The sequence below is a fragment of the Heptranchias perlo genome, chromosome 9 (assembly GCF_035084215.1).
Source record: "Heptranchias perlo isolate sHepPer1 chromosome 9, sHepPer1.hap1, whole genome shotgun sequence".
In the NCBI taxonomy this organism is placed as follows: domain Eukaryota; kingdom Metazoa; phylum Chordata; class Chondrichthyes; order Hexanchiformes; family Hexanchidae; genus Heptranchias; species Heptranchias perlo.
Genome location: NC_090333.1, coordinates 80,078,653 through 80,098,291, shown reverse-complemented (window position 1 = coordinate 80,098,291; position 19,639 = coordinate 80,078,653). Strand labels below are relative to the sequence as shown.

The following is a 19,639-nucleotide window of genomic DNA, read 5'->3' as shown; positions in this document are numbered from 1 at the left end:
GGTTGGGTCAGAATTGACAGCGGGATAATTACCGGCATTCCTCGGGAAGCAGCCACCCTGAATTATTGAGGCCTGCTGAGACCTGGGGCTAGATTTTACCCTGTGTCCGTGTACGGTTAAAGGGAAGTTGTTGAGCTAAACCATCATTGATTGATAAGGCCAATTAATTAACTATGACCGTACACATTGAGGAGAATACGTCCCACATTCTATTCACAAATTAACATTGGAACTGTCACCTTTCTTGAATGCTAACAAGCCCTTAATACAGTTGCCAATTCTCCAGGATTGACCTGGAGTGTCCAGAAATTGAAGATAAATCTCCAGGACCTTGCTGCAAGCAAAAAGCCTGGGAGAAAAATCATCGGGACAATAAACCAAATTGTTTGTTTTTCAATTTCTTTGAACGCTTTCTTTTATTAGTTATAAAAAATATTGGTGATGGGGGAATAAAGTCTGGTTCACTAACTGTCAGGATTAATCCAACGGGCTAACAAAGAGTCTGTTCCCTTTCCAATTGGCCGTGAGAAGGCAGTGCGCCAGGAGGATGGACCAATGGCGGGAGCGTGTGGGGGCGGGGTCGTTCGAGGCAGGGGGGGTCATGTGATGAAACCTCCAGGAATTCACCCAACCAGAGTTGGCGACCCCCACCCCTGAATGAGCTTTCTTCCCTTTGCTTACGATTTCTGTGTCAGCTCTTCACAAATAGCAGGAACTCAGCTGGAAGCAAGAGTAAAGCATTCCGGAGGGAATTGCTGAATTCCCAGCAGATTTCCTTATCAGTTAGCGCACTGCTCCCTTTTTGTTCCCCAATGTGTGCCGTAGCAGGGACTATTACAACGTGAGCCGTTGTTAACGCACCTGCCCGATACCTCGATTGTAAAACTGCGCTCCGTTGGACAGTGCGATACAGAGCTTTCGTCATCCTTTTAAAACGCAGGACCTTGCAATCCAGTCCTTCATCCCTGTCCGAGCTGCCCGGCAGCAGCTGAGGTACACGGCCGCCATGTTCCGGCGAGGGTGTTGCACACAGATTCCACCTCAGCGAAGGACTGTCGCACACAGGGTTGCCAACTCTGCTGGGACGTATTCCTGGAGGTTTCATCACATGATCTCCCGCCTCCAACCATCCCACCCCAGTCAAACAATCTTACTTCCCCCATCGCCGGTACTTTTGGAAACAACAAACAAAAGCGTTCAAAGAAAAATTTTTTAAAACACAACCTGTGATTTTTCTCCCGGGCTTTTTTTTTTGCTCGCGGCAGCGTCCACGAGTTTAATCTTAATTCCTGGAGACTCCAGGGCAATCCTGGAGGGTTGGCGACCCCAGTCACACACTCATGAGAAAACGGGTCTAAACCAAACAGAAGAAACAAAGAATGGAGATGAGTGAAGCCCTCCCTGTGCCCATTTCATGCCGCATGCAGTTTTGGCTGTAGGATTTTCCAGTGCCCTCGGGCGTGCCCAGTCAGGGAGTTGTGTGAAAGTGAGGCCGTAATAAAGTAATGGCGTCCTTTGTGCTGCTGCCTGATTTACCTTTCCACCCAGAATTGCTGGCCACTCCACTGTTTACAGAAGTGGATTTAAGGAGCTTGATATGAAGATCGGTGGGAGTGTTTGGAGGCTATGTTACACCTCTTGTCTTTGACTTTGTTTTTTATTTTCTTGTGCCCGGGCGTTGGGCGGTCAGGAGCCTTTGTGCCAATGTTTGGGACACTGCGGTTGGTTTTTACAATGACTGCAATATTGGGTTCCCCCCTTTACATGTGCTTTTTGGAGGAAGAAGAGGAGGACCAATCATACAATCGTACGGCGAAGGCGGCCATTCGGCCCATCGTGCCTGTGCCAGCTCTTTGAAAGAGCTATCCAATTAGTCCCACTCCCCTGCTCTTCCCTCACAGCCCTGCAAATTTTTTCCTTTTCAAGTATTTATCCAATTCCCTTTTGAAAGTTATTATTGAATCTGCTTCCACCGCCCTTTCAGGCAGTGAATTCCAGATCATAACAACTCGCTGCGTAAAACAATTCTCCTCATCTCCCCTCTGGTTCTTTTGTCAATCACCTTAAATCTGTGTCCTCTGGTTACCGACCCTCCTGCCAATGGGAACAGTTTCTCCCTATTTACTCCTATCAAAGCCCTTCATCATTTTGAACACAATGGGGATAGGCCAGGCAGATCAGACTGCAGAGATGTTCTGTGCCCGTGGACTGGTACCCCCATCTACTGGCATCGGCACGTTGTCCTCCAGTCTGGCAGAGAAGTGGTACTGGCAGAGGAAGATGTGAGCGAGGGTTGTGCCACCTGCTGTAAGGTGACCTGCAGCCAAATTCTTCCATTGGCCCCACCAGATTCCCCTACCAGAGGAAGCAGTGGCAGGATCATGGAAGAGGCCAGCTGCTGTGTGTCCATAACAGCCCCTTGAGACTGAGGCTACCCTCGCACCCCCCACTCCACACACATCCCACTTCCACCCCCCCCCGCCCAACTACCCCCCCTCCCCCACCTCCACGGCAACTAAGGGCCGAAATGATCCATCTGTAGGAGCGGCCCGGCCTGATTGGGCCTGGGGTGTTTATAGAGTTTCTGTATCGGTCACAGTGAGGGGCAGTCGCACACACAGTGTCTACACAGTCTCTGTTACGGTGAGGAGCTGTCTCACACACTGGGTTACAGTGAGAGGTGGCAGTACGTCTGCAGAGTTGGCCTCAGTGCCCATATGTCAGGGAGACAAGAAATCAGCCAGGTGGCGGGGGGGTGGGGAGGAGAGGGTTCTGCTCCCCATCACTACCAGTCACCCTATCAAAGCACATGAGTGGACGTGGAACTGAAGGCAAGATTGGCTCAGCCGTGAGGCTCCCCATGATTGAATAACACTAGGCACTGGACACGACAAAGGCAAACCAAGCCCAGTCGACCCTGCAAACTCCTCCTCACTAACATCTGGGAACTTGTGCCAAAACTGGGAGAGCTGTCCCACAGACTAGTCAAGCAACAGCCTGACATAGCCATACTCACAGAATCACACCTTTCAGCCAATGTCCCAGACTCTTCCATCACCATCCCTGGGTATGTCCTGTCCCACCGGCAGGACAGACCCACCAGAGGTGGCGGTACAGTGATATACAATCAGGAGGGAGTGGCCCCGGGAATTCTCAACATTGACTCCGGACCCCATGAAATCTCACGGCATCAGGTCAAACATGGGCAAAGAAACCTCCTGCTGATTACCACCTACCGTCCTCCCTCAGCTGATGAATCAGTCCTCCTCCATGAAGGACATAGCTGCCAGGCTGGGCCTGCAGCAGGTGAGGAGTGAATCAACACAAGGAAAAAACCTACTTGACCTCGTCCTCACCAATCTACCTGTCGCAAATGCATCTGTCCATGACAGTATTGGCAGGAGTGACCACCGCACAGTCCTCATGCAGACGAAGTCCCATCTTCACCCTGAGGACACCATCCAACGTGTTGTGTGGCACTATCACCGTGCTAAATGGGATAGATTCAGAACAGATCTAGCAGCTCAAAGCTGGGCATCCATGAGGCGCTGTGGACCATCAGCAGCAGCAGAATTGTATTCCAGCACAATCTGTAACCTCATGGCATATTCCTCACTCTACCATTACCAGCAAGCCAGGGGATCAACCCTGATTCAATGAGAATTGTAGAAGAGCATGCCAGGAGCAGCACCAGGTGTACCTAAAAATGAGGTGCCAACCTGGTGAAGTTGCAACTCAGGACTACATGCATGCTAAACAGAGGAAGCAACATGCTATAGACAGAGCTAAGCGATTCCACAACCAATGGATCAGATCAAAGCTCTGCAGTCCTGCCACATCCAGTCATGAACGGTGGTGGACAATTGAACAACTAGCGGGAGGAGGAGGCTCTGTGAACATCTCCATCCTCAATGATGGCAGAGCCCAGCATGTGAGTGCAAAAGACAAGGCTGAAGTATTTGCAACCATCTTCAGCCAGAAGTGCCGAGTGGATGATCCATCTCGGCCTCCTCCCGATATCCCCACCGTCACAGAAGCCAGTCTTCAGCCAATTCGATTCGCTCAATGTGGTATCAAGAAACGGCTGAGTGCACTGGATACAGCAAAGGCTATGGGCCTCGACAACATCCCGGCTGTAGTGCTGAAGACTTATGCTCCAGAACTAGCCACGCCTCTAGCCAAACTGTTCCAATACAACTGTAACACTGGCATCTACCCGACAATGTGGAAAATTGCCCAGGTATGTCCTGTCCACAGAAAGCAGGACAAATCCAATCCAGCCAATTATCGCCCCATCAGTCTACTCTCAATCATCAGCAAAGTGATTGAAGATGTCTTCAACAGTGCTATCAAGTGGCACTTACTCACCAATAACCTGCTCACCGATGCTCAGTTTGGGTTCCGCCAGGACCACTTGGCTCCAGACCTCATTACAGCCTTGGTACAAACATGGACAAAAGAGCTGAATTCCAGAGGTGAGGTGAGAGTGACTGCCCTTGACATAAGGCAGCATTTGACCGAGTGTGGCACCAAGGAGCCCTAGTAAAATCGAAGTCAATGGGAATAAGGGGGAAAACTCTCCAGTGGCTGGAGTCATACCTAGCACAAAGGAAGGTGGTAGTGGTTGTTGGAGGCCAATCATCTCAGCCCCAGGACACTGCTGCAGGAGTTCCTCAGGGTAGTGTCCTCGGCCATACCATCTTCAGCTACTTCATCAATGACCTTCCCACCATCATAAGGTCAGAAATGGGGATGTTCGCTGATGATTGCACAGTGTTCAGTTCCATTTTCAACCCCTCAGATAATGAAGCAGTCCGTGCCCGCATGCAGCAAGACCTGGACAACATCCAGGCTTGGGCTGATAAATGGCAAGTAACATTCGCGCCAGACAAGCACCAGGCAAAGATCATCTCCAACAAGAGAGAGTCTAACCACCTCCCCTTGACATTCAACGGCATTACCATCGCCGAATCCCGCACCATCAATATCCTGGGGGTCACCATTGACCAGAAACTTAACTGGACCAGCCATATAAATACTGTGGCTACAAGAGCAGGTCAGAGGCTGGGTATTCTGTGGTGAGTGACTCACCTCCTGACTCCCCAAAGCCTTTCCACCATCTACAAGGCACAAGTCAGGAGTGCGATGGAATACTCTCCATTTGCCTGGATGAGTGCAGCTCCAACAACACTCAAGAAGCTCGACACCATCCAGGACAAAGCAGCCCGCTTGATTGACACCCCATCCACCACCCTAAACATTCACTCCCTTCACCACCGGCGCACAGTGGCTGCAGTGTGTACCATCCACAGGATGCACTGCAGCAACTCGCCAAGGCTTCTTCGACAGCACCTCCCAAACCCGCGACCTCTACCACCTAGAAGGACAAGGGCAGCAGGCACATGGGAACAACACCACCTGCACGTTCCCCTCCAAGTCACACACCATCCCGACTTGGAAATATATCGCCGTTCCTTCATCGTCACTGGGTCAAAATCCTGGAACTCCCTTCCTAACAGCACTGTGGGAGAACCGTCACCACACGGACTGCAGCGGTTCAAGAAGGCGGCTCACCACCACCTTCTCGAGGGCAATTAGGGATGGGCAATAAATGCTGGCCTCGCCAGCGACGCCCACATCCCATGAATAAAAAAGAATACCTGTAATGATTAGTGGCCACTTGGGCATGGTGATGGGCAAATTGAGCGCAGCCCCTGCAAGCAGTCAGCGGCTTTGGGTGAGGAGAACGGACTGAGAGACAACAGGCAAAAAAACAAGAGAAGGGGGTCCCGGAGCAGGTGGTTTTTGGAACCAGCAGTGTAACAGCGAGGAATGTGCTCAGGAGACGTGACTTTCTGCGACTCCCTCACCACCACCACAGATCTACACCAATTGCTCAATCACACTCTTGCTGCCCAGTTCCGGGTTGGGTAATACTGGAACAGATACTTCTGGACTGTTGCTGTACCATTCTGCTCTATTGGGAAAGGGCAGTGGTGGTTGTGAGGAAGGGCCAGTTGAATGCCCATTTTGATGCCCACTGACCTAAGGGATGATTTGATTCATGTCATCTCCTCATTTTAATTTGCCAAATCCATGAGAAAGGACATCAGGTCCAACAACACTATCCCGTTCCCAATAGATTGACCCCACCTACTCACCTTCTCCCTATACCACTTCTCACGGGACGTGTCGGAATGTCATAGAGTCATAGAGTCATAGAGTTATACAGCATGGATAGAGGCCCTTCGGCCCATCGTGTCCGCGCCGGCCATCAAGCCCAGTCTAATCTAATCCCATATTCCAGCATTTGGTCCATAGCCTTGTATGCTATGGCATTTCAAGTGCTCATCCAAATGCTTCTTGAATGTTGTGAGGGTTCCTGCCTCCACAACCCTTTCAGGCAGTGAGTTCCAGACTCCAACCACCCTCTGGGTGAAAAAGTTCTTTCTCAAATCCCCTCTAAACCTCCCGCCTTTTACCTTGAATCTATGCCCCCTTGTTATAGAACCCTCAACGAAGGGAAAAAGCTCCTTAGTATCCATCCTATCTATGCCCCTCATAATTTTGTACACCTCAATCATGTCCCCCCTCAGCCTCCTCTGCTCCAAGGAAAACAAACCCAATCTTCCCAGTCTCTCTTCATAGCTGAAGCGCTCCAGCCCTGGTAACATCCTGGTGAATCTCCTCTGCACCCTCTCCAAAGCGATCACATCCTTCCTGTAGTGCGGCGACCAGAACTGCACACAGTAATCCAGCTGTGGCCTAACCAGTGTTTTATACAGCTCCATCATAACCTCCTTGCTCTTATATTTTATGCCTCGGCTAATAAAGGCAAGTATCCCATATGCCTTCTTTACCACTTTATCTACCTGTTCCGCCGCCTTCAGGGATCTGTGAACTTGCACACCAAGATCCCTCTGACCCTCTGTCTTGCCTAGGGTCTTCCCATTCATTGCGTATTCCCTTGCCTTGTTAGTCCCTCCAAAGTGCATCACCTCGCACTTTTCCGGGTTAAATTCCATTTGCCACTGTTCCGCCCATCTGACCAACCCATCTATATCGTCCTGCAGACTGAGGCTATCCTCCTCGCTATTTACCACCCTACCAATGTCTCCTGCATCCATCACACTGTCTGCTTCAATGTCCATGCCGGGTAACTTATGCCCACCTCCATTACCATTGAGCAAAATCATTTCCACCTTCCCTCCCTTCTCATCCTTGTCTTCTCATCCAGTAGTAGTACAGTATTAGGTGGGATCAGACTCAGACAGAGCACAAGAAAGTCTAAGACTGGTTTGCAGAGCATGTGTGTAAATGCACGAAGCGTGGTAAACAAGGTTGGTGAGCTGCAGGCACGTGGGAATACGATACTGTGGTGATAACAGAGACCTGGCTCATAAAAGGGCAGGATTGGGTACTAAATATTCCTGGATACAAGGTGTTCAGGAAACTTAGGGAAGGAAAGAAAGGAGGAGAGAGGATGACCTGGAGAGGTCAAGGACAAAATCTATTTGGTATAGTATCATAAGGTTTAGAATAGCTATGGAAAAGGACACGGACCACTCTAAAGTGAAAATACTCAATTGGAGGAGGACCAATTTCAATGGGATGAGAACAGATCTGGCCCGGGTAAATTGGAATCAAAGATTGGCAGGGAAAACTGTAATTAAACAGTGGGTGGCTTTTAAGGAGGAGATGGTTCGGGTACAGTCTCGGCACATTCCCATGAGGCAGAAAGGTGGGGCAACTAAAACCAGAGCTCCCTGGATTGACAAAAGAGATAGTGAGTAAGATTAAATGGAAAAAAGGGTCGTATAATACATGTCAGGTTGATAACACAAGTGAGAACCAGGCAGAATATAGAAAGTTCAGAGGGGAAATTAAAAAGGAAATAAGAGGGGCAAAGAGAGAGCATGAGAATAGACTGGCGGCCAACATAAAAGGGAATCCAAAAGTCTTCTACAGGCATGTAAACGGTTAGTAAGAGGAGGGGTGGGCTCAATTAGGGACCATAAAGGAGATCTACTCACGGAGGCAGAGGGGATGGCCGATGTACTAAATGAGTACTTTGTATCTGTCTTTACCAAGGAAGAAGCTGCCAGAGTCTCAGTAAAGGAAGACATAGCTGCGATACTGGATGTGCTAAAAATTGATAAAGAAGAGGTACTAGAAAGGCTAGCTGTACTTAAAATAGATAAGTCACCCGGTCCGGATGGGATGCATCCTAGGTTGCTGAGGGAAGTAAGGGTGGAAATTGCGGAGGTACTGGCCATAATCCTCCAAACATCCTTAGATATGGGGGTGGTGCCAGAGGACTGGAGAATTGCAAATGTTACACCCTTGTTCAAAAAAGGGTGTAAGGATAAACCCAGCAACTATAGGCCAGTCAGTTTAACCAGTTGTGGGGAAACTTTTAGAAACCATAATCTGGGACAGAATTAACAGTTACTTGGACGAGGGTGGATTGATTCGGGAAAGCCAGCACGGATTTGTTAAAGGCAAATCGTGTTTAACTAACCTGATAGATTTTTGATGAGGTAACAGAGAGGGTAGATGAGGGCAATGCAATTGATGTGGTGTATATGGACTTTCAAAAGGCGTTTGATAACGTGCCGCACGATAGGCTTATCATCAAGATTGCGGCCCATAGAATAAAGGGGACAATAGCAACATGGATACAGAATTGGCTAAGGGACAGGAAACAGAGAGTTGTGTACAGTTGTTTTTCAGACTGGAGGGAGATGTTCCCCAGGGGTCGGTGCTGGGACCACTGCTTTTCGTGATATATATGAATGACTTGGACTTGGGTGTACAGCGCACAGTTTCAAAATTTGCAGATGACTCAAAACTTGGAAGGGTCGTACACAGTGAGGCGGATAGTGATAGACTTCAAGAGGATATAGACAGGCTGGTGTTATGGGCGGACAATGGCAGATGAAACTTAATGCAGAAAAATGCGAAGTAATACATTTTGGTAGGAAGAACGAGGAGAGGCAATATAAACTAGAGGGCACAACTCTAAAAGAGGTACAAGAACAGAGAGATCTGGGCGTATATGTGCACACATTGTTGAAAGTGGTAGGGCAGGTTGAGAAAGTGATTAAAAAAGCATACAGGATCCTGGGCTTTATAAATAGAGACACAGAGTACAGAAGTATGGAAGTCATGATGAACCTTTATAAAACACTGATTCGGCCACAACTGGAGTATTGTGTCCAGTTCTGGGCACCGCACTTTAGGGAAGATGTGAAGGCCTTAGAGAAGATGCAGAAGAGATTTACTAGAATGATTCCAGGGAGGAGGGACTTTATTTACGTGGATAGACTGGAGGAGATGGGGTTGTTCTCCTTGGAACAGAGAAGGTTGCGAGGAGATTTGATAGAGGTGTTCAAAATCATGAAAAGTCTAAACAGAGTAGATAGAGAGAAACTGTTCCCATTGGCGGAAGGGTCAAGGACCAGAGGACATAGATTTAAGGTGATTGACAAAAGAACCAAAGGTGACATGAGAAAAAACTTTTTTACACAGCGAGTGGTTAGGATCTGGAATTCTGGAGGTGGTGGAGGCAGATTCAATCTTGGCCTTCAAAAGGGAACTGGATAAGTACTTGAAAGGAAAAAATTTGCAGGGCTACGGGGAAAGGGCGGAGGAGTGGGACTAGCTGGATTGCTCTTGCATAGAGCCGGCACGGACTCGATGGGCCGAATGGCCTCCTTCCATGCTGTAACCTTTCTATGATTCTATGAAATCCCTCCACGGCCTCGCCCCTCCCTATCTCTGTAACCTCCTCCAGCCCTACAACCCTCCGAGATCTCTGCGCTCCTCCAATTCTGGCCTCTTGCGCATCCCCGATTTTCATCGCTCCACCATTGGCGGCCGTGCCTTCAGCTGCCTGGGCCCTAAGCTCTGGAATTCCCTCCCTAAACCTCTCCGCCTCCCCGTCCTCCTTTAAGACGCTTCTTAAAACCTACCTCTTTGACCAAGCTTTTGGTCACCTGTCCTAATATCTCCTTACATGGCTCGGTGTCAAATTTTGTCTGATCACACTCCTGTGAAGTGCCTTGGGATGTTTCACTACGTTAATGGTGTTATATAATGCGAGTTGTTGTTATTGTTGTTGTCGTCTCTACCAACTTCATCGTTTTTTTTTAACTCGTGTCTCCTCGGGGTTTGAGCCCCTCACCACAGGAAGCCATTGGCCCATATCCACCTTTGTCAATCCCCTTTTGCAATCCTGAAAGCCATTGAGTCAAACGTACGAACAATGACGGACAGGAAAAGCCCCTTTGGTCTATCCAGCCTGGCCCACACAATTGTGATACTTTGTTTATTACAATATATACACTCCCCGCCCCACCCGAAACCGTGTGATCTCCTGGGAGAGGCGAAAAAACCAGATAAAAACCCAGGCCAATTCAGGGGGGAGAAAAATCTGGGAAATTCCTCTCCGACCCCCCCCTTTGGCGATCGAAACTAGTTCAGGAGATCACTCTGGTCCTGATAATTCTATGTATGAAATTACCTACCTTTTGTAAGAGTTGATCTTCGCTCCAGCCAGAAACAGGTCCAGCTTGAAGGAATTTGGCGAATCAGCGTCCACCGCACGAGCCGGCAGCCTGTTCCAGAGGTCCACTCTTCTCTGGGAAAAGAACCACCTCCTGACATCTAACCTAGAACTGGCCTTATACAACTTAAAATTGGGACCCCTGGTCCTCCTTAACCTGTTTAATTGGAACAAACTGTCAACTTGAACTCGATCTATTCCTTTCATCATCTTATAAACCTCGATCAGATCACCCCTAAGCCTGCGCTTCTCGAAAGTGTAGAGTCCCAGCTCTTTTAGCTTTTAGCTTTAAACTGGGAATTAGTCTGGGGGCCCTCCTCTGCTCCCTTTCCACAGCCTCAATATCACCTCAAAGTCTCCCAGCCTTCCCAAAGCAAGCAGGCCCGACTTGTCTACGTTTACAGGAGGAAAGGCCCCGGGTTAATATCTGCTGGGCCCCCCTTCAATCCTTCCTTCCTCCCCCCCCCACCCCCTCCTCCGCACCCCACTGGGAACATCAACCATCTCCCCCCCCCCCCTCCCCCATCCTCCTGGGAAAGGCCGACAGCCAATTCAAAAGTTCTCTGTCAAAAATTCCTCTTCCCCTCCACATCACCAATCAGGCGAGGAAATAGCTGCACCAGAGGCCATGTTTCTTTGCTGCATGGTCCTACCTGAGTCAACCATCTTACCTGGCCAGAAATAGAAAGACTTGGATTTCTATCCCGCCTCTCACCACCTCAGGACGTCCCAAAGCGCTTTACAGCCAATGAAATATTTCTGAAGTGTGGTCACTGTTGTAATGTAGCAACCAATTTGCGCACAGCAAGATCCCACAAACAGCAACGTGATAATGATCAGATCATCTGTTTTTAGTGATCTTGGTTGAGGGATAAATATTGGCCCAGGACAATGGGAGAACTCCCCTGATCTTCTGCAAAATAGCACCATGGGATCTTTTATATCCACCTGAGAGGGCAGACGGGGCCTCGGTTTAATATCTTATTTGAAAGATGGCACCTCCGACAGTGCAGCACTCCCTCAGTACTGCACTCGGAGTGGTCAGCCTGGATTATGGGCTCAAGTTTCTTGGAGTGGGGCCTGAACCCACGACCTTCTGACTCCGAGGCACGAGCGCTACCCACTGAGCCACGCACACGTGGATGTGAAGACGCTGTATGTGAATCTTTCAGACGGGTCTCCACCTTGTAGCCTGGGCTGTTACTGGAACACACAGCCAGCTGGGCTCCTGGGAGGATCTGGGACGGATCGAGCCCACGGAGCGAATGGTTCCTCTGGGGTTCCGCCCCATCTTTCCAGTCATTGAGGGACCACGAACGAAGGCAATAGATACAAGATTAAATGTATCTTCACACAGAGAGCTGTGAGGCTGTGGAATTCACTTCCAAAGTTAGAGTTCGAGTTAGAGGTTGAGGCAGAAACTATGTCAACATTGAAGATTAGATTGGATAGGGGGATGAAGGGATATGGGAACAGGGTGGGTATATGTGCTTAAAACTATTTTCTCATGTGGAGGTTAAACACCAACACAGACTGTTTGGGCCAAATGGCCTGTTTCTGTGTCATAACTTCTATTTATTTCTCTGTTTCCCGTTCCACAATTTTCCGCTGAGGGATGTCTTCCATCCGGCCCCCCACTAAAATCAAGAGGGCATGCCTGAGGGGCGTTCCTGGGATACCCTAAGATTTATGACCCATAGGCCCTCAGTAGGCCTCGTGCTGAGGTCTCAAGAAAGGCCTGACCATCCTGCAACGAGAGATTAAGCCTCGATTTTAAAATTTGCATCCTCATGTTCAAATCCCTCCATGGTCTCGCCCCTCTGTAACCTCCTCCAGCTCCACAACCCTCCGAGATCTCTGCGTTCCTTCAATTCTGGCCATTTGTGCATCCCCGATTTTAATCACTCCACCATTGGCGGCCTTCAGCTGACTCGGTCCTAAGTGCTGGAATTCTGTACCTAAATCTCTCCGCCTCTCTCTCCTCCTTTAAGATGCTCCGTAAAACCTATCCCTTTGACCAAGCGTTTGGTCACTTGTCCTAATATCTCCTTACGTGTTTCAGTGTCAAATTTTTGTTTGATGATCGCTCCTGTGAAGCATCGTGGGAGGTTTTACTACGTTAAAGGCGCTATATAAATGCAAGTTGTTCTTGTTGTTACCCAGAACCCCATGTGTGCAGGAGATTAATCTTTAATTCCCAGAGACTCCAGGGCAATCCAGGAGGGTTGGCAACCCTACCCCAACCTTCCAATTGGACTCATCGATCGGCATCTTATCTCTTTCGGCTTTCCTGGTCCCTGCCTCTCCTGAGGGCGCTGCCACGCACCAGGGGACAGTGCCAGGGGCCTCAGCTTCCCTCCCGTACCTCCCTCGCCCTCGACCACGCGGGGTCTGGGCGGCGAGTGACAGCGTGTTACCCGACCACACGGGGCCATCGCAGCTGAGGCCGATCCCCCCATCAGGCACGCTTTCCAGCAAAGATCAGAAAAACTGCCGCAAACTCAGCAGGTCAGGGGGCATCTGTGGAGAGAGAAACGGACTCGGCCCACGGCCCATTCATCAGAACGGGAAGATGTTACAGATGAACAGCATTTGAAAAGGAAGATGGGAACAGGAGGAGGCCATTCAGCCCCTCGAGCCTGCTCCACCGTTCAATTAGATCATGGCTGATCTGCACCTCAACTCCATTTACCTGCCTTTGCTCCCTATCCCTTGATATCCTTACCCAACAAAATCTATCGATCCCAGTATTGAAAGCTCCAATTGATCCCCACCAATTGACCCCCAGCATACACAGCTTTTTGGGGGAGAGAGTTCCAGATTTCCACTCCCCTTTGTGTGAAGAAGTGCTTCCTGACACCAACCCAAAGGGCCTGGCTCTAATTTTAAGATTATGGCCCCTTGTTCTGGACTCCCCCACCAGAGGAAATAGTTTCTCTCTATCGACCCCATCAAATCCCTTTAATCATCTTAAACACCTCGATTAGATCACCCCTTAATCTTCTAAACTCAAGGGAATACAAGCCCAGTCTATGCAACCTGTCCTCATAATTTAACCCTTTTAGCCCCGGTATCATTCTGGTGAATCTGCGCTGCACCCCCTCCAAGGCCGATATATCCTTCCTGAGGTGCGGTGCCCAGAACTGAACGCTGTGCTCCAGATGGGGTCTGACCAGAGATCTGTACAACCTGAAGGAGGAAGGGGTGGGGGTGGTGTGGGTGGTGAAAAAACAAGACAATCACACACACAGGGAAAGAAATACAATGACCTGGAAAGTGCTGACATGGTAAACAGGAGATGGTTTAGTGGCAGCAGTGATACTAGTGTAGGAGGTCGAATGAGAGCTAAGTGACCTATACGAGGCACAGAGAGTATGTGAGGGGCTGACGAGGGATTGGTAAGTAGATTAGGAAGTGCTAAAAACGGACACATTGGCCCAGGAATCTGGTAGAAGAGAAACGCAGTTTGATACCAAGCGTGCACCCCACCCGACCAGCAACGTAAGTACCCCCCCCCCCCCAGAACCAATCTGCACCCCTCCCCCATCCCCGCCAATACCGGCACACTCATCCCACATTGCCAGCCAGCACTTCCTGCCGAAGAGGGAGTGTGAGCTGTAGTTAAGGTCTGATGTTATTAAAGTCACAATTAAGGTCAGAGGGCTGTAAAGTAGAAAGGTGAGGTGCTGTTCCTCGAGCTTCCGTTGAGCTTCATTGAAACAGTGTAGGAGGCCGAGGACAGGGAGATCAGAGTGGGAGTGGGATGGGCAATTAAAGTGACAAGCGACTGGAAGCTCAGGGCCAAGCTTGCGGACAGAGTAGAGGTGTTCAGCAAAGCGATCTCCCAATCTGCCTTTAGGTCTCCCCAATGAAGAGGAGACTCCACCCACTGCAACTTTCCAGAATTCCAGCATTATCTTGCCTTTCTGGCAGGGTACTTAACAGGATAGTGGGGAGCCTTGGCTGATAGTTTGCTCCCCCTCCTGAGCCCAGGAAGTTGGTGGGGGGGGGTGGTGGTCACTGGGGCCAGCTGAGAAGCCTTTACTCTGTCACTGGTTAACTCGGCACAGAGCAGAGCTCCAGCAAAGAGTCCTTCCGATCTGTGTGCCTCAATACTGCCCTGACCAACACATTCCCCCCCCCCCCGTGCAGGGAGAGGGGGCAGCCAGGCGGGGAGCCCACCATTTCACAGCCGCGATCTATCGCGGGGTGGGGGAGATGTGGGGAAAGATCATAAGGCAGCGAACCCCCCCTCTGTGCCCATGATGTACCCCCTGTGGTGCTGACTGCCCACTTCCCGGGCCCCCACCCCGGTAAGGACCCCCCCCACTGCGGAGCGAGGTCGGGCACCAGGTGCCCTCCGCCCACAGTCGCCAACTCTGGCTGGACGTATTCCTGGAGGTTTCATCACGAGGCCTCCCGTCTCCCAATAATCAAACAACCTTTTCTCTCCTCCATTACCAATACTTCTATAACGAATAAACAGAAGTGTTCAAAGAAAATGAAAGAAATAACACCATTTTCTTAAAGCCCCTGTGATTTTTTTCCCCAGTTTTTCTTTTGCTCGCGATAGTGTCCTGGGTCAACCTTCAATCCCTGGAGACTCCAGAGCAATCCTGGAGGGTTGGCAACCCCTTCCTCCACCAGGAAACAGAGCATGGTCTAACAGTGCGACCCGGCCTGTTGTTTCTTTTCCAGGTGGACTCGCTGCGCCATGTCATCAACCAGACAGGCGGATACAGTGACGGTCTGGGATCGGGCCGCATGTACAGTCCGCAGGCCCTGAATGTAAGAAACCAGTCTCCTCCTTCTATATACATAGAGTGATATAGAATTACACAGAATTTACAGCACAGAAACAGGCCATTCGGCCCAACAGATCTATGCCGGTGTTTATGCTCCTCCCACCCCTCTTCATCTCACTCCATCAAAATATCCTTCCATTCCTTTCTCCCTCATGTGTTTATCTCGCTTCCCCTTAAATGCATCCATGTTATTCGCCTCAACTACTCCTTGTGGTAGTGAGTTCCACATTCTAACCACTCTCTGGGTAAAGAAGCTTCTGCTAAATTCATAATATGTTACAGCACAGAAGGAGGCCATTCGACCCATCGCGCCCATGCCGGCTCTCTGAAAGAGCTATCCAATTTGTCCCTATTGGATTTATTAGTGACTATCTTATATTTATGACCCCCCCACCCCCCCCCCCCCCCGCCCAGCTCCAGTCTCCTCCGCAAGTGGAAACATCTTCTCCACGTCTACCCTATCAAACCCTTTCGTCGTTTTAAAGATCTCTATTAGGTCTATTATTTATTCCTATCTCTGTCTTTGTCTCTGTCTTCTCATTATTTCCAAGCTTTAGGGCAGAAATGTTACCTTTCGGAGACCCCACTTGTCACATCACCCAGATCAGCCCAGTCGGACGATTGGTGCCAGTGGTCAAAGAGAGCTCGCCGACGGCACGGATTAGCTCTGCCGAGTGCGGGGGAGGGTGGCGGGGCGGTGAGGGAGGCGAGCGGGGGGAACGAAGCCAGGCAGCTGACGTGTCCCGCTTGTCAGATGCAGTCAGCGTCGGCAAGCGCACGCCGGCAGGCCCGAGCGGAGAGAGGCAGGTGACGCCTGGTCGGCTGCAGGGCCGAAATCTCCATTCCCCGTGTGTCACCAAGGCCTGCTAGCTGAAGCCTGCTGGGTCAAAAAAAAACCACGACACATCCCCCCCGCCCCCCCCCTCCCGACGACGACCTTCCTCGCCTCCCCCTCCATCACCGCTCGAACGCTCTAAAAATAACCACCGTGCTGCTCCCATACAAAACAAAAAGCACGGAGGTCGTCTTCTCTCCTTGCGGTTTGCTGCACTGCCTGTGCTGCGTGGGCATGTAAATTCACTGCGACAAGCTGTGTGGTGCAGGGGAAAATTGATACGACAGAGACAGCCAGAGTCCTGGCTCCAAAGAGGACAGCAATCAAACTTCATTTCTCAGATCATGTATCCCACCTCTCAGTGGGTGTGACAGCAGCCTGAGAGAGCAGGCCAGCCACACACACACACGCACATACACACACACACACACACACACACACACTGTGACCGGCGGGTTACGGCCTCTGTATCGCTGCAGGTTAGTCCTGGCCGCTCGCCCTGCCTTTAGACGTCCTTCCAGATCAAATCCTCCGCATGCAGGCTGATGAGTTTTTATTGTTTCTAGCGATATATATATATATCTCCCTTAACCTAACCAGGGAGAGGTTAGACAGACTGGGACTTTATTCCCTGGAGAGTAGGAGGTTAAGGGGTGATCTTATAGAAGTCTATAAAATAATGAGGGGCATAGATAAGGTCGATAGTCAAAATCTTTTCCCAAAGGTAGGGGAGTCTATAACGAGGGGGCACAGATTTAAGGTGAGAGGGGAGAGATACAAAAGGATCCAGAGGGGCAATTTTTTCACTCAAAGGGTGGTGAGTGTCTGGAACGAGCTGCCAGAGGCAGTAGTAGAGGCGGGTACAATTTTGTCTTTTAAAAAGCATTTGGACAGTTACATGGGTAAGATGGGTATCGAGGGATATGAGCCAAGTGCAGGCAATTGGGACTAGCTTAGTGGTATAAACTGGGCGACATGGACATGTTGGGCCGAAGGGCCTGTTTCCATGTTGTAAACTTCTATGATTCTATGATTCTATATATAAATTTATTGGCTTGTTTTTTAGAGGAGAAAAAGAATGAGATGAGAAAACTTGAGGCCTTCAGTAAATATTTCCGCAGTGGTTTTCATAATGTTGCGCCCTTGCCTGGTGCACCTTGCTCTTTGTGTGACTGAGGTGACTGAATCCTTTCGCCAGCAATGTCGGTGAGTTAAACAACAGTGGGATATCGTCATTCTTATGCGAGGTGAATGACAAGGAAGAAGGTTTCGATTCACCCTGAACCCTCTCGACCAATCAGATTGTGCGGTGGGTGTCACATGGTCGGCATGCAACGCTAGGGGAGGCGTGGCCTCACTGACTTATGCAAATTCGAGGTGATCGCGTGCACCTTTGGCTGAGGCAGTGAGAGCTTTCAAAAGTCGGCGAGCAACAACAAACAACAACAACTTGCATTTATATAGCGCCGTTAACAAAATTTGACACCGAGCAACATAAGGAGATATTAGGACAGGTGACCAAAAGAGGTGGGTTTTAAGGAGCGTCTTAAAAGAGGGGAGAGAGGCGGAGAGGTTAAGGGAGAGAATTCCAGAGCTTAGACAGCTGAAGGCACGGCCGCCAATGGTGGAGCGATGAAAATCGGGGATGCACAGGAGGCCAGAATTGGAGAAACGCAGAGATCTCAGAGAGTTGTAGGGCTGGACGAGGGCACAGAGATAGGGAGGGGCGAGGCCATTGGGGGAAAACAATTTGCATTAACAATGGGCCCAATCACCCAGACTCGTGTCAAACAGAGAGTCTCATTTTTAAAGAGTCAAACCATCAAGACCCCTTTTGAAGAGAAACTTTAAACCTCAGGACCCTTTCTAAAGAGAGCATCACATTATCAGGATCCCCTTTAAAGAGGAAGTTTCACACAGTACAGTTTTTAAAGAAAGACTTTCAGAGTCAGAAATGTGGGGCAGGCTCTATGGATCAGCTGGTCTTTTCCTGCCCGTTATATTCGTATGTTCATAATCTGGGCCCCATAGAAAGAGAGAGAGTCTCATCATCAGGAGTTATCTCAGAGATAGAGTTTCACCATCAGGACTTATCTCAGGGAGAGAGTTTCACCATCAGGGTTTATTTCAGAGAGAGAGTCTCACCATCAGGGTTTATCTCAAAGAGAGAGTCTCACCATCAGGACTTATCTCAGAGATTCTCACCATCAGGACTTATCTCAGAGAGAGAGTCTCACCAACAGGGTTTATTTCAGAGAGAGAGTCTCACTATCAGGACTTATCTCAGAGATTCTCACCATCAGGACTTATCTCAGAGAGAGAGTCTCACCATCTGGGTTTATCCCAGAGAGAGAGTCTCACCATCAGGACTTATCTCAGAGAGAGAGATTCACCATCAGGGTTTATTTCAGAGAGAGAGTCGCACCATCAGGGTTTATTTCAGAGAGAGAGTCTCACCATCAGGAATTATCTCAGGGAGAGAGTCTCACCATCAGGGTTTATTTCAGAGAGAGAGTCGCACCATCAGGGTTTATTTCAGAGAGAGAGTCTCACCATCAGGACTTATCTCAGGGAGAGAGTCTCACCATCAGGACTTATCTCAGAGAGAGATTCTCACCATCAGGACTGATCTCAGAGAGAGAGTCTCACCATCAGGGTTTATTTCGGACAGAGAATCTCACTGTCAGGACTTATCTCACAGAGAGAGTCTCACCATCAGGACATATCTCACAGAGAGAGTCTCACTATCAGGACTTATCTCAGAGAGACTCTCACCATCAGGGTTTATTTCAGAGAGTCTCACCATCAGGACTTAGCTCAGGGAGAGAGTCTCACTATCAGAGTCTATTATTAAGGAGACAGTGGCAGAACATTTGGATAAACAAAATTTAATAGGACAAAGTCAGCATGGCTTTACAAAGGGGAAGTCATGTCTGACAAATTTGCTTGAGTTCTTTGAGGACATAACGTACAGGGTGGATAAAGGGGAACCAGTGGACGTAGTGTATTTAGACTTCCAGAAGGTATTCGACAAGTTGCCACATAAAAGATTATTGCTCAAGATAAAGAATCACTGGATTGGGGATAATATTCTGGCATGGGTGGAGGATTGGTTATCTAACAGGAAGCAGAGAGTTGGGATAAATGGTTCATTCTCAGACTGGCAACCTGTAGCCAGTGGTGTTCCGCAGGGGTCGGTGCTGGGTCCCCAACTCTTTACAATCTATATTAATGATTTGGAGGAGGGGACCGAGTGTAACATATCAAAGTTTGCAGATGATACAAAGATGGGAGGGAAAGTAGAGAGTGAGGAGGACATAAAAAACCTACAAGGGGATATAGACAGGCTGGGTGAGAGGGCGGAGATTTGGCAGATGCAATACAATATTGGAAAATGTGAGGTTATGCACTTTGGCAGGAAAAATCGGAGAG

General features: G+C 49.4%; 1 protein-coding gene across 1 annotated transcript in view; it reads left to right on the top strand.

Moving 5' to 3' along the window:
- LOC137325560 (pre-B-cell leukemia transcription factor 1-like) overlaps positions 1 to 19,639 on the top strand; it is a 678,362-nt gene that overhangs the window by 621,883 nt on the left and 36,840 nt on the right. The window contains exon 9 of the mRNA XM_067990804.1: positions 15,266 to 15,355. Coding sequence (XP_067846905.1) covers positions 15,266 to 15,355 — 90 coding nt within the window. The remainder of the gene's footprint in view (positions 1 to 15,265; positions 15,356 to 19,639) is intronic.